A 14,094-nucleotide genomic window follows, 5' to 3' on the forward strand; every position below is an offset into this window, starting at 1 on the left:
ATGGGACTCTAAATAAACAGTAAACACGCTGCAGTGATGCCCCACATTGATGTTAGAATATAATATAACACTAAGATGCTTTTTGTTGCTGTTTACACTTGGGAGAAATAGCATCCATCACTTCTTACACCTAGTGTAGATAGCTTCTGCCTTTAAATATTTAAATATACATGACTGGACTTTAAGAATACTCTATAAGTATTTTGTACAATCAACTATTAAATATGGTGATCAAAGCAGTGATTAGCGTTTGAAGGTATGCAGCTCAAAAATTATTTTTGACTGTTTACAGTAATTGAGCTACCCCAGTAAAAATAGCATTTGTTCTGATTTATCTTGTTTTTCGAAGTATCTCTTTTTATCTTGTCATTTATTATAGTTAAAGAGAAGGTGTGCCTCTATCTCAGCCTCACCATGACCACAAATTCTGTCTTCTTTTGTATAAAGCTTGTATTTGCTTTATATCTCTGATAGTGAAGAAATATTCTGCCAGACCATACTTTCTGTTCAAATTATAGCCCAATAACATTTCGATTTTTTTTCTTTCTCTGTTTTGCATAACTCTTTTAAAAGAGCTCCTTACATGCATGCATATTTATGAGAGGAAGGAAAACTGGGCTTTTTTTTGTTCATGTAAGTGTGCTTCACTTCGTGCCTCCTGCCTGGCTCTCTGTTATTAAAAAGGGAATGTGATTGAATTTTATGAGACTTGGTTTCACATCTAAAGGAGTGAGAATTTATGGAGAATGTTCCCTTCTCGAGCATGGAGGTGCAGCCTTTGATGTTTAAAATGCCCTTTTCCATCATATATATGTGCATGAAATTCTTCTCTATGAAACAGAAAGTAATATTTCATACCCACTGTGTATTATCTTTAAGCCATACCCTCCCTGGAGTTTTAGTTCTGTGAGGACTTATGCTTGACTGCATCACGCATACTCAAATACTCTCTTTATCAATGCCAGTGAAATACTGTTGGCATGCCAGAGAAAGCCCTCAAGCTGTTCTTTTCTTTTTCTCTGTCTCTCTCCCTCCCTCATTACCTCTTTAACTCCCTCTCTCTTTATCCCTCAGTGTAATCGTGAAGACTGAGGAGTGGAGATATTTTAAGGAGTTAACAAAGACGCTGACTCCTCTTGAGGAGGAGATGTTTCATCTGAAGGAGGGCACGCTGACTCCGCAGGTTTACCTGCGTCCGAAAGAAAGCATCCACATCCCCTTCAAGTTCCAGACCTTCATCTGTGGCCACACCCTCCCCCCTCAGGTAAATCTAGAACCCTATTTACTTCAAGGATTAACATCCATATCAGGTGATCCGATCACAGTGTGTAAGGTGAGACAGATCGCTCTTTACACCTGGTAGTAACAGGTGTCTCAAATATATTTCCTGTGATCACACAAAAGGAGTTGTTACTGTAGGCAGAATGAGCCTCAGTCAACATTCACTTTTATTGGATAGAAAAAAGATGCAAGTGAAAGGTTGTCATTCTGCCTAACATCTCCTTTTGTGTTCCATGGGAACAACACAAGGGTGAGTAAATGATGACAGAATTAAAATTTTACTACAAGGTGTAAACTGGATCTTTAGGACATCTCACTTAGCTACACCCAAATTAATTATCATCAGTACTTTGCTCACAAACAAAAAGTCCCAGATCTGTTGGCTGAACTGCTTGTGTTGGAAAATAACATAAGGAAAAAATATGGACTATTTAATTGTCTTTGTGTTTTGTACTGTAGTTCAATTCAACCGTGAACGATGTGTCATCACTTATAAAATGCATTTGTTTCCTCATTTCCCTTGTGCACTGATGAGACTTGGATTAGTTCACATGTTTCCGGCTTAATTGTATTTTGGTTTGCTTATAGTCTGTAGTATTACAGATGCACCCACAAGTGAAGGAGGGAGGTTAAAATGCCTCAAAGCATCGACAATAATGAAATGGATTAAAAAGAGCCACATCCAGACGGTCTGAACAGACGTGTCTAAACAATGTTTTCCCATCCCTTAATGACATTATTGCATTTTGATTGTTCTCTGTCTCACTGAATACTGCACTGTACATGAATCACTCTCTTTTAATAATGCAGGGTACAAAAAGCTTAAAGATTTCAAGAAGTCCACAGATGGCTGAGAAACATCTGTCCAATACAATTCAAGCCAAATCCATCAAGGTAAGCACATACATGGCTAGACCCCCTAGTTTGTCTAAGCCAAGAATCGGCCCTGTATTTGGGGCAAGTTTGTGTGTTTGAATGTGCATGTGTGTAATCTGTTAACCAAAGCTCCATTTGTGGTGATTTGCTGTTTCATTGCATCATTGTGGCTCATTGTGTTTCAAGGCTATTGCTGCCATATGCAGCTGAGGGAGACTGATGGTGATGCCTTGCAAAACCGCTGACACACACATACACACATCTCCCATATCATTTTTAGGTCATTTGGGGTCAAGCATTGCTGTGCACTAACTGACATCACCTCCAGAGAAGTGTCAATGGGTTGTCTTGGGCTGTGAATCTGAAAGCTAGCTCAACTTTATCTCACATACGAGAGAGGTTATACACTAAGACTGAAGATGACTCGCGCTACTTCATATTGCAGTACATACTGTCAGTGTGGTTCATTCAGTGTGTCTGATCTCAGATAACTCTGTCATTTATTGGTAGACCTTGACATTGAATTTCATGGAAAGCAGGGGTGCTAAAAAGACTCCAATATTTTCATGATGGTTTGTTTGTTGCTGGTTACATGTTGGTTCAATTTGTAAAAACAAGCAAAAATCTGTTTACATTAATACGTTCTCAATGGAAGTCTATAGGGCAAGGAAATTCACCAGGACAAACATTAAAATGCACATAGTGATAAAACTGAAAAGCCTCATCAAATATTCAACTCTTGTCATGATGATGTAAAGCTGATAAACCCTGTAACATTTGCTTGATGCACACAAGAATCCCAAAAAGAATGTTTACATAGAGAAACAAGTACATCTTAAATAACACATATTTCTGTGCAGAAGAATAAATAGAAATGTTTTTAGAAATTGTATTAAATAGCCAGATTTGAACTTCTGCTCCATTGTAACTTCTATTCCAAAAGCATCACTATACACAAATGTTTTATTTTATTGTTTTACAAACTGTGAGATGATTCAAAGTTACTATCTGTGAAATTTGACAGCATGTCATAGATGCAGCCAATAGAGCTCAACTTGTTTTAATTTATTTATGAAATCTATATATTTAATTTCTCCTGTAATCTCTTTGAGGTTTGTAACTTTCAGGAAGCCTTTTAAATGTTTACATCTTGACTGTGAGATTTGTTGCGTAGGCTGTAACTGATCTGCTTGTCTAACAGGTGCAGTTCCGCGGGGATGACGGAAAGCCTCTGGCGATCTGCCAGGTGAATGTTGAACCGACGCCACATGTGGTGGACCAGACCTTCCGTTTCTACCAGCCTGAACTCACCTTCCTAAAGAAAGCCATTCGCCTGCCTTCAGCCTGGGACAGCACAGCAGGTAAAGCTCATTACAAATATCTCCGCTGTTGCATACATAAATACATAAACGCACACACACAAACACACTTCCGTGTCTGCTATTTGTCCTGAACTAAAGACCCCATTTGTGCTCTGTCTCCTTTTGTACTGGCTCACAGATGGTTCCACCACCCTCCATGTACGCTGTAGCGACCCCAATGTCATATGCCACACCACCACCTTAGTAAGCCAATCTGGAGTCACTTTATGAAAAAGCAGCCAGCCAATCAGACTGGAGATGAGTTATAAATTAGTGTCTGTGGTTTTGAGCTGATGATGCCGTCACTGAAAAGGCTACACATACATTTTTCAAAAGCGAGCATTTTCAAATGTAAATTCTTTCAAATCTTTGTGTGCTTGGCTAAATATTCCATAACTTTTCCTGTCAGCAATTAAACAGTTAATCATTATAGTTTTTTGCATATTTTTTAATCTGTATATTTTTAATTTCTTAAATATTTCTTGCTTTTTAAAACTAGCTTAACTTTTTTCTAGCCTCCTGGTGAACCACAGGATGTTTATCTGAAAGTACCAGGTCGTCCAAGTCCGCAGATTAGGAAATTCTTCATCACCATTTTCACGTATGTACACCTTTTTCAACTTTTCTCCCCCGTGTGTGTGTGTTCTACAGTTCAATCTGCAGTTCTCTAAGAAGTGAGTACCTGTTAAATTAATAGTTCTCTTACGACAGGTTCTCTCGTATTGTGTAAGCTAGCTTACGCTACGGGAAAGATTCATCTTTTCTGAGATATTGAAGCCAAAAAATTATCCTTAATTTTGTATCCATTGTCAACGCAGTGCGGCAGCTGCAGACCTTGAGCGGGCTAGCTAGCGAGCTCATTGGTTGCTCTGCGGCAACTGCTGCAGCCTATAGACGAGCTTGGGCTGAACTCGCGATCCAATGAGAGGCGTCCGCGCGCTCACTGCATCAAAGCCCGCCAAAAGGGCGTGACTAGAGTGCATATAAGCGTAGTTCGTAGGCTGGAACCCTGATTTTCATCTCTTCAGCGAAGCTCTTCGCATCACTGAACTGGAAGCCGTCGCCGCTCGAGGGGCATCAAGCAAGCGTGGACAGCGCCGAAGAAGCCGGCCGTCTTCGCCACCTTCAGCCGTCCTGCGAGCTACGCCATCCGGCGACGTATCCTTTTAAAAGCAAGCTAGTTCTTAAAGAACTTCACAAAAGAGTACGAGCGTCTTTTTAAGATGCCTCGCCCACTTGCGCCTCATGCCGCGCTCCTCTCAGCACCGGAGACCGCCACATCATCTGGCGCTCTCTGCCTGGGACTGGGGCATGCTGAGCTCGCCCTCGCCGGCGGATGCAATCTCTGCGAGGAGCTGCCGATGTCGACCCTGCGGGCTCGACTCGAGCGCTCAGGACCGGCCGCCGCCGCCTTCCGCTCAGCCGCGCAGAAAAAGCGCCGCTCTCAAAGGCTGCCGGAAACAGTGGTAGAAGCGATTGCCTCACCGAGCCCATCCTCGAAAGCATCGCCTTCACCCTCCCCGCCCACCTGGGACGCCGCAGTTGCCGCCGAGCGGCTGCTCTGCTGCCATCTCGGACGAAGAAGCGGAGGATAAGGGCTGTTCCATCATGGCTTCGGACAGCCAGGAGTGGTCAGGCTCACACGCCTCCTCCTCGGCCCAGGAATCCAGCAGGACCCGCGCCGAGTCGGCGGGAACTAACACGCTCCTCACACAGGCCGCCGACCGCCTCGGCTCGAGTGGTCACCGCCCTTGAGCAGGCACCCAACAGACTTGACGGCTACTTTCTACAGAGCCGCCGCCGCGCAGCACCCGCTACCCGGGCCGCTCCCTTCCTGCCGGAACTCCACGCCGAGCTTTCCAAATCATGGAACCCGCCTTTCTCGGCCTTCGGTGGACAGCACCACTGAGAAGGGCTACGCTTCCATCCCTCCGGTCGAGGATGCGGTAGCAGCACACCTTTTGCCCGCCCTCCACGAGATGGCGGTCTAAACCAGTGCTCCCGTCTAAGGCCTGCAGAACAACTTCCGCCTGTGTTGGCCGCACCTATTCCGCCGCCGGCCAAGCTGCATCTGCTCTGCACTCTATGGCCGTCCTACAGATCCTCCAAGCGGACCTTCTGCGGGAGTGGGATGAGGAAAGCAGGCATCCAGAGGCGGTTGCAGACATACGGAGTGCTACGGACCTCGCCCTCCGAGCTACCAAAGCTGCAGCCCAAGCTATAGGGAAGTGCATGACTGCGCTGACTGTGACCGAGAGACATCTGTGGCTAACGCTAGCCGACATGGGAGAAGCAGAGCACTCTACGCTCCTCAACGCACCGCCTCTCCATCCGGTCTCTTCGCTCCGCGGTGAGTGGTATCATTGACCGGTTTTCAGAGGTCCAAAAGCCACACAAGCCATGAATCTCTTTCTGCCTCGTCGCGCTAGCTCCTCTGCAGGCCGCCCACGTGAGCCTCCTGCACGCAGCCTCTTCACAGCCCAGCTCAACAAAGCCAGACTTCTCAGCGTCGACAGGGCGGCCGCCGATCAAGGCTCAGACAGCCACCGCGAGACCGCCGCCCGCGGGCCTCGGACTAGAATTGCGCTGAAACCTGAACAACCGAAGTCCTCCTAGCTTTGTTGACAAAACGACGGATCAGTCCCGCTGCGCCGGACCACCGCCAAAGCTTCGCCCCTGTCAGTCCCCTTCCTTCAGGCTACTACAGTGGTAGATTCAGCAGCCAACAAGCCGGTGTTAACGCTCAGCGCTTGCACTGCGCACTCAAATAAATCTGGTAAAGAGCAAGCATGCCATATGTGTAGAAAATGTGCCCACAACCCAGTGTTCACCTCTACACACAAGCATTACACATCCCGTGTCCATACCAGAGAGCAAACATGTCTTATGTGTAGAAAATGTGCCCACAATCCAGTGTTCACCCCTACACACAAGATACACATCCCGTGGCTCTTATCACGGCACACTCACATAAAGCGGTTACTGAACCGCCGAGTGTTAGGGTTAATAAACGCACCTCACCTAATCCGCGCGACGCTTCATTCTCTGGCCGCTCTGTCACACGACCAGCCTTACGTGTAGAAAATGTGCCCACAATCCAGTGTTCACCTCTACACACAAGCATTACATGCTCCGTGTCCCCATCAGAGCACACTCAAAAGCGGTTACTGAACCACTCGAAGTGTTAGAGTCAATAAATGCGCCACGAATACGCAGCACGCTCCATTCTCTGCCCGCTCTGTCACACGGCCAGCAAACACTTTCTGTATGTAAGTCCCGCGTCCGCGACTATGCTTGCGTGATCACTTAACAGACGTGACTCTTTCCCCATTCACCTCAATCGGAAGTCACTCACAGAACAGCCTGTCCATGCTGTCTCGCGAGCAGTCCAGCATAAGCACAGTAAGCGGCCACACGTTCTGTTCAGCGCTGTGTGCGGCAATCAGAGCGATTTGGCCACTCACCCTCTAACATTACGCTTCAAAGCGTGGGAAGATATCCCAGGGATATCCGAATGGGTGTTAAGCACAATAAAACAGGGCTATTTACTACAGTTCGATCGCCGCCCTCCTCGCCTCAGAGCGCGCTCGAAACTACTGTGAACACGGAAGCAGCGTGCATGCTTCGCTCAGAAATAGCAAACCTTCTGTGCAAAAGGGCCATAGAGAGAGTGCCGCCTCCCTGAGCTGAAGTCGGGGTTTTACAGCCGCTATTTTCTTGTCCCCAAGAAAGACGGCGGCCTCAGACCAATATTAGATCTCAGGGTTTTGAACAAAGCGCTTGCAAAAAGACCGCTCAAAATGTTTACAACCAGCAAACTCCTCGCGCATGATGCGCCAGGGGACTGGTTTATTTCTCTCGATCTGAAAGATGCATACTTTCAGATTCAGATAAATCCCCGTCACAGGCCATTCTTGAGATTCGCCTTTGATGGCCAGGTTTATCAATACACCGCCCTTCCGCTCGCCTGTCCTTAGCACCTCGTACTTTCACGAAGTGCATGGACGCTGGCGCCGCACTCCCTGCGGAGTCAGGGTTTGCGAATTCTGAACTATTTGGACGATTGGCTGATTTTGGCACAATCACATACGGAGCTTCTGTCTCACAGGACAGTTCTCCTCAGTCATCTGAACAGTTTGGGCCTTGCAGTCAATTGGACCAAGAGCTCACTACAGCCCAGTCAGAAAATTTCCTTCCTTGGAATAGAACTAGACTCAGTGGCAATGACGGCTCGCTTATCTACACAGCGACGCCGTGTGCAGCGACTAGCCGCGTCATTTCACATGAACAGCCTCACACCTCTGAAGAAGTTTCAGAGAGTACTAGGCTACATGGCCTCAGCCGCAGCAGTACTTCAACTGGGTTTACTAAACACCCGCGCGTCTTGCCGGGCTTGGGCCACAGGCCGCCAGCCAATCAGAGTGACTCAGACCTGTATTTCAGCTCTGCAGCCCTGGACAGTGGCCGAGTGGTATCAGCGGGGAGTGATGATGGGAGCTGTATCTCGCCGAAAAGTCATCTCGACAGACGCGTCCAACACGGGTTGGGCCGCGGTCTACGAGGGCTCTCCGGTTTTTGGCCTATGGTCAGTTCAGGAAAAGCTCCTTCACATAAATTGTCTGGAAATGATAGCGGTCGAGTACGCCGCGGCGCTTCCTCCCGATCATTCAGGGTCACCTTCCCTGGTCCGCTCAGACAACAGGTCTGTGGTATCCTATCTAAACCGCCAGGGCGGTGTCAGATCCAGGAACCTCTTCCATCTGACCTAAACGCATACTGAGTTGGTCCCAGCGCCACCTGCGCCGCTGAGGGCTGACACACGTGCCAGGCCACCTGAACGACGGCCCAGACAGACTGTCCAGAGACAATATTCCCCAGGGGAATGGTCCCTGCACGCTCAAACAGTCCAGACATTATGGCGCATATTCGGCAGAGCAGAGATAGACCTCTTTAGCGCCAGAAGAGAACTCTCACTGCCCAATATTTTTCTCGAAGCGAGGACGCACTGGCCCAGGACTGGCCCAACCGCCCGCTTTACGCCTTCCCTCCCGTCTCGCTATTGCCACAGGTAATGCAGAGGATCAGGGAAACGCGCCACTCGGTGCTCCTCATAGCCCCGCACTGGGAGAATCAAACATGGTTCCCGGAGCTTACGCAGCTGTCACTGACAGTGCCGTGGCCCATCCCAGTGAGAGCAGATCTCCTCTCGCAAGCTCGCGGAACGATCTGGCATCCCCACCCAGAGCGCTGGGCGCTACACGCGTGGGTGATCAACGACTACCCGTCGCTTTGCCAGAAGGAGTAATAAACACCATCATACAAGTGATGTCCCCCTCCACGAGAAGACTCTATGCGTCAAAATGGTCTGTGTTTTCAAAATGGTGCACCGACAGAGACCTGGCCCCACGGACATGTGGGTTGTCGCCGCTGCTCGTGTTTTTACAAGAGCTGCTGGTTAAGGGCAGATCCCCATCCACGCTCAAAGTGTACGTGGCGGCCATTGCGGCGTTCGCTGAACCCCTGCACGGCCAGTCACAGGGTAAAAACGAGCTGGTCATCCGCTTCCTCAGGGGAGCTAGAAGGATGAACCCTCCGCGCCCCCCATCGGTTCCTATCTGGGACCTTTCTATAGTTCTCGAGCTATGAAAGCCCCCCCTTTCGAACCGCTTCAATCCGTGGATGTGAAACACCTCTCATTTAAAACCGTTTTTATAACTGCCCTATCATCAGTTAAACGGGTGGGAGACCTTCACGCGCTATCTGTCAGCGCTGCGTGTCTTGAGTTTGGACCAAGTGACTCCAAGGTCATTTTAAAGCCTAGACACGGCTACGTCCCCAAGGTGGTCGGTACTCCTTTCAGAGCACAGATCATTTCCTTGTCGGCGCTACCAGCATCTGATAGGGAACGCGACGCCAATCTCCTTTGCCCAGTCAGAGCACTGAGATTGTATACTGCGCGCTCCGCGATCTTTCAGAAGCTCCGAGCAGTTTTTCATTTCGCTCGAGGGCGCACCAAAGGTCTCGCCGCCTCGAAACAGACACTGTCCAGATGGATAGTGGACGCTATTGCTGCCGCGTACGCGTCAAAAGACCTACCATGCCCGCTAGGCATTAAGGCTCACTCCACTAGAGGCATGGCCTCCTCGTGGGCATGGTCCAGCGGGATTTCCATTCACGACATATGTGTGGCAGCGGGCTGGGTTTCCCCCTCCACCTTTGTCAGATTTTACAATCTGGAAGTACCCGCTCTGCAGGCTAAACTGCTAGCGGTTTAATACGCTGCAGCTCCCCTGGTGAGTTGCATTAATGGGACACAGTCCACACAGACCGGCACCGCCGCTCTGTCTATGTGCTTATGTACTACACACACACTGGCCTGCACTCTTGCCGGCCAAATATAAATTCCCCACTCACAAGGGCTCCCCTGGGTCCCCCTTAATTCCCTGGGGCTCATGCAGTGGATGCTTGGCGCGACGGCGTTGACAAAGGGTTCCTGTAGCGTAAGCTAGCTTACGCAAATACGAGAGAACCTCTCGTAAGAGAACGAATCGGTTACCTAACGTAACCTCGGTTCTCTCTAGATGAGGGAACGCAGTATTGCGTAACTGGCCGTGCTTCAGCGCCACTAGCGCATTTTTCGCTTCATTCAATGAAAACCAGGGTTCCAGCCTACTGAACTACGCTTATATGCACTCTAGTCACGCCCTTTTGGCGGGCTTTGATGCAGTGAGCGCCGGACGCCTCTCATTGGATGCGAAGTTCAGCCCAAGCTCGTCTATAGGCTGCAGCAGTTGCCGTAGAGCAACCAATGAGCTCGCTAGCTAGCCCGCTCAAGGTCTGCAGCTGCCGCACTGCATTGACAATGGATACAAAATTAAGGATAATTTTTTGGCTTCAATATCTCAGAAAAGATGAATCTTTCCCGTAGCGTAAGCTAGCTTACACAATACTCGTTCCCTCATCTAGAGAGAACCGAGGTTACGTTAGGTAACCGATTCGTTTTCACTGTTCCAGCTGTGTGTGTGTGTGTGTGTGTGTGTGTGTATTTGTGTATGTGGGTGGGTTTGGGTGGCTGACAGGGACATTTATTTAGGTTACAAACTGGTAATTACGCTGTAAATGTGGTTTATGAGGACATTGCGAGTGTCCGCATAGAACAGATCGCTTAAAAAACATACTAAACAATGTTTTTTGAAACATTGTTTTTTTGTGAGGGTTAGGTTCAGGGGGAGGATTAGGTGATAGAATCTATAGATTGTGCAGTATAAAAATTATTATGTCTATGGAGAGTCCTCATAAAGATAGCCACACCAACATCGTGTGTGTGTGTGTGTGTGGGTGTGTATGGGTGTGTATGAACCTGTGTGATTTTGCATGTGTGTGAAAGCCTGGTCCTTGATTAATCCCTTCATGTGTGATTAATGACATTTGGATAACATCTTATCTTAATCAGGATGTCTCATTTACTGTCTGATTGCATCAGATCATAATATTCATTTATTCATCTAAATCTACGACATCTCTGAGTTCATAAGCAGTGAACATGAATAGAAACACAATTTCTGTACCTACGAGATAATTCATCTCTCTCTGGAACTACAGCCGGCAAGAGTGACAGCAATCATGAAGCAACACAAATCAATTACAGGCAAAGTTTTCACTTGTGTTGTTATGTTTGTATTTTAACATTAAGGTGGGAATTCAGTATGAATGAATTGTTCATGATGATAGCGCCGTCTATTAACATTTTTTGAACTGTATATTCAATGTAAATCAAATATTGGCAAAAACACACTATTTGCATGATGTAGTTCACAATCTTGCAAGTCACTTGAGTGTGAGGTAATGGAGGATGAAGCAGACTATTGGGATCTTACATTTTCCAGGACTATACTGTATCACTCTACCACTGTGATCCAGGCGCCTGACTCTTTAAAATGCCAAAAATGCCCTTGACTGCAACTTTTGTCTGAATATATACCTGGTTAAAACACTCTTCTCAATCATTAGATTAATTTAATGAATTACTGCTCCCATGATCCATAGAAAATAAACAAACAACTATTTTAAATGTAACTTTTTATTTACTGTCTGCTTTCCATGGACTTATTATTGCCCTTAATTGCACCAGACAAACAGCACTAATTTTTGTGAATAAGGAGCAATCTATAATAAGCCAAAAAAGACTGACAATGACTCATGGCACATTTCAATTTCAATAAATGTATTGCCTGGTTAAACTTGCATTGTTAAAGGGGTCATGACATGAGAAACCAAATTTGCCTTGATCTTTTGGTATATAAGAGGTCTTTGTATCATTAAAACGTCCTGCAAGTTTAATATTTTAAGACGTCCTCCCCATTCTAAACGAATCATTTATTTAATCAAGCTCAAAATACAGCTCGTTCTGGATTCATGGTTAGAAGTGACGTGTCGGTTAGAAGTGACGTAACAGCGTTTGCATATGACCGCCTCCAGCACAAGATAACTACGCTTTAAGCGCAAGACAACTACGCTGATTTCAGTATCGCCGTGCGCCTCACAAGTGTTCAGTCGATGGACAGCGAGCTCTGACAGAGACTACTTGTGCACAGGAAAATTACGATGCCACACAGATGTGCTGTTCCTGGCTGTGGTCAAACAAAACCTCTGAATAAGCTGCCGAAAGATCCAGACGTCAGGGAAAAATGGATGCAGTTTATTTTTTGAGGACGTCCCAGTCACGGCAGTGTTAACTTAAGCGTTTGTTCTGTACATTTTAAGGATGACTGTTTTGAGAACAAATCTCAATATGATGCTGGCTTTGCCAGAAAACTGTTGCTCAAAGATAAGTCCGTGCCGACTATTCTGGGAACAACGACGACGCAAACTGTAAGTAATCTATTTTAAACTTTAAACTACTTTTTAAAGCGCAATTTCATTCATTATGAATAATCACAGTGTTTTTACTTAGTTTACTTGCATATTGTTCTGGCTGGGGCGTCAATAATTGATACATAGGCACTGACGTTAGCCAATCATAACAGTGGGCGTTAACACTGAGGTCTTCAATGGAAAACGCCCCAAAACAGACTGTTTGAGGATGAGAAACAGGGTGGGAAAAGGTCATAAATCACTAGATTTTAAAAGTTTTTCTTAAAAAAAAATATATTAATACTATAATTGCACCTAAGGGAACATAATAATACAATAAAAAAAACCATGTCATGACCCCTTTAAGACACTGAAATACCACACAACTGTTTATTAAATTTGTCCATAAAACTGTTTGCTTTCTTATTCCTCCTTTTTCTTCTTGCAAAAATTAAAATTATATTTTGTAATGAGTTCTTAATACAGAGCAGACAAACTCATAACCAATGCCATTTCTGAGCAATTATTATAAATAAGGAATCAATCAGCTTTTTGCAACAACGGCTGCGGTTAAGGACACCTGAACATTCAAGGACGGCACAAATGTTCTCCTAACTTTGTCCCTTTAGTTTGAACCCCTCAGGTAGGGTGAAGAGCTCACCCACAAAGTCCTTCATTTTTAATACATTCAAACTCCAGAGACCCAGTAGGCAGTATAATAAAGAATGACATCAACATCTTTAAACTTCCTGCAGGGACATGACTGCCTGCTGGCTCATGAGATGCTCTTAAAGAATGGGTAAATGGATGAATTTAAAAACGGTGACATTTTGTGTCTCTATGAACATCTCTCTTTTGAAGATCTGAGATATGTCTGTCTCTCTCTCTCTCTCTCTCTCTCTCTCTTCTCTCTCTCTCTCTCTCTCTGGGCACATAAGAACATCAGGCCTGTCTTGCCACTGTGTCATTGTATGAAAAGAAAAAAGTGATTGTTCTTTAATGTGTGTGGGTTTTTTCACATGTCTCTTTGTCAATCTCTCTATGGCAGTGACCCTTGGCTGACCTCCCCTGCACAGATCTGGCAGGTATACGTTCATTACCTGCAAAGGATGGACCTGAGCTGTGTGTGTGGCACTCTCAATTGGCATTCGTTGGTTTTGCACGGCACTAAAGCCATTCGCAGAGTCAAGTGCTACGCATCACATCCCCTGGAGCTTCAGGTACACATAGCAGAGTCACAGAAAAAGCACACGGATCAGGGTAGCGAACCCTGATGGGGGATTATGTGGTCCTTTTCTTCCTTTGAGGTGTTTTCACACCAGAGATTATGGTGCAGACCCACAAGCTTTTGACATCAGAGTTTGGTTCGAAATGGGAATAGGGTATGGTTCATGTGAATTTGGATACGGTTTGTAATTGGTATGAACACAATCCAGACTAACTTGTTTAAGTGTACTGCCATACTGACACATACTGTACATACTGGGGTTTGGATTCAAATCTTTCAATGTGATAAGAGACTTACAAGGGGAGGGTGTTGGAAGCTTGGAAACTCTGGTTCCGACCAAGCAATCGAATCGAGTGTGAAAAATCCTTAGAGGGAAAATTATGAAAAATAAATGAGATAATAAGAAAATCACAGCATGGAGTCGACAGTTTCAATACTAAATGCAATTAAAATGGTGTGAATGTATTTATATATGAATGAGGCCAAGTAAATTGA

The 14,094-nt window shown here is 46.0% G+C and overlaps 1 protein-coding gene across 1 annotated transcript in view; it reads left to right on the plus strand.

Annotated features, from left to right (window-relative positions):
- nphp4 (nephronophthisis 4) overlaps positions 1-14,094 on the plus strand; it is a 200,718-nt gene that overhangs the window by 180,924 nt on the left and 5,700 nt on the right. The window contains exons 21-26 of the mRNA XM_052108606.1: positions 1,075-1,264; positions 2,092-2,175; positions 3,359-3,518; positions 3,658-3,722; positions 4,034-4,119; positions 13,420-13,591. Of these exons, the coding sequence (XP_051964566.1) occupies positions 1,075-1,264; positions 2,092-2,175; positions 3,359-3,518; positions 3,658-3,722; positions 4,034-4,119; positions 13,420-13,591 (757 nt within the window). The remainder of the gene's footprint in view (positions 1-1,074; positions 1,265-2,091; positions 2,176-3,358; positions 3,519-3,657; positions 3,723-4,033; positions 4,120-13,419; positions 13,592-14,094) is intronic.

This window comes from Xyrauchen texanus, chromosome 37 (assembly GCF_025860055.1).
Source record: "Xyrauchen texanus isolate HMW12.3.18 chromosome 37, RBS_HiC_50CHRs, whole genome shotgun sequence".
Classification (NCBI taxonomy): domain Eukaryota; kingdom Metazoa; phylum Chordata; class Actinopteri; order Cypriniformes; family Catostomidae; genus Xyrauchen; species Xyrauchen texanus.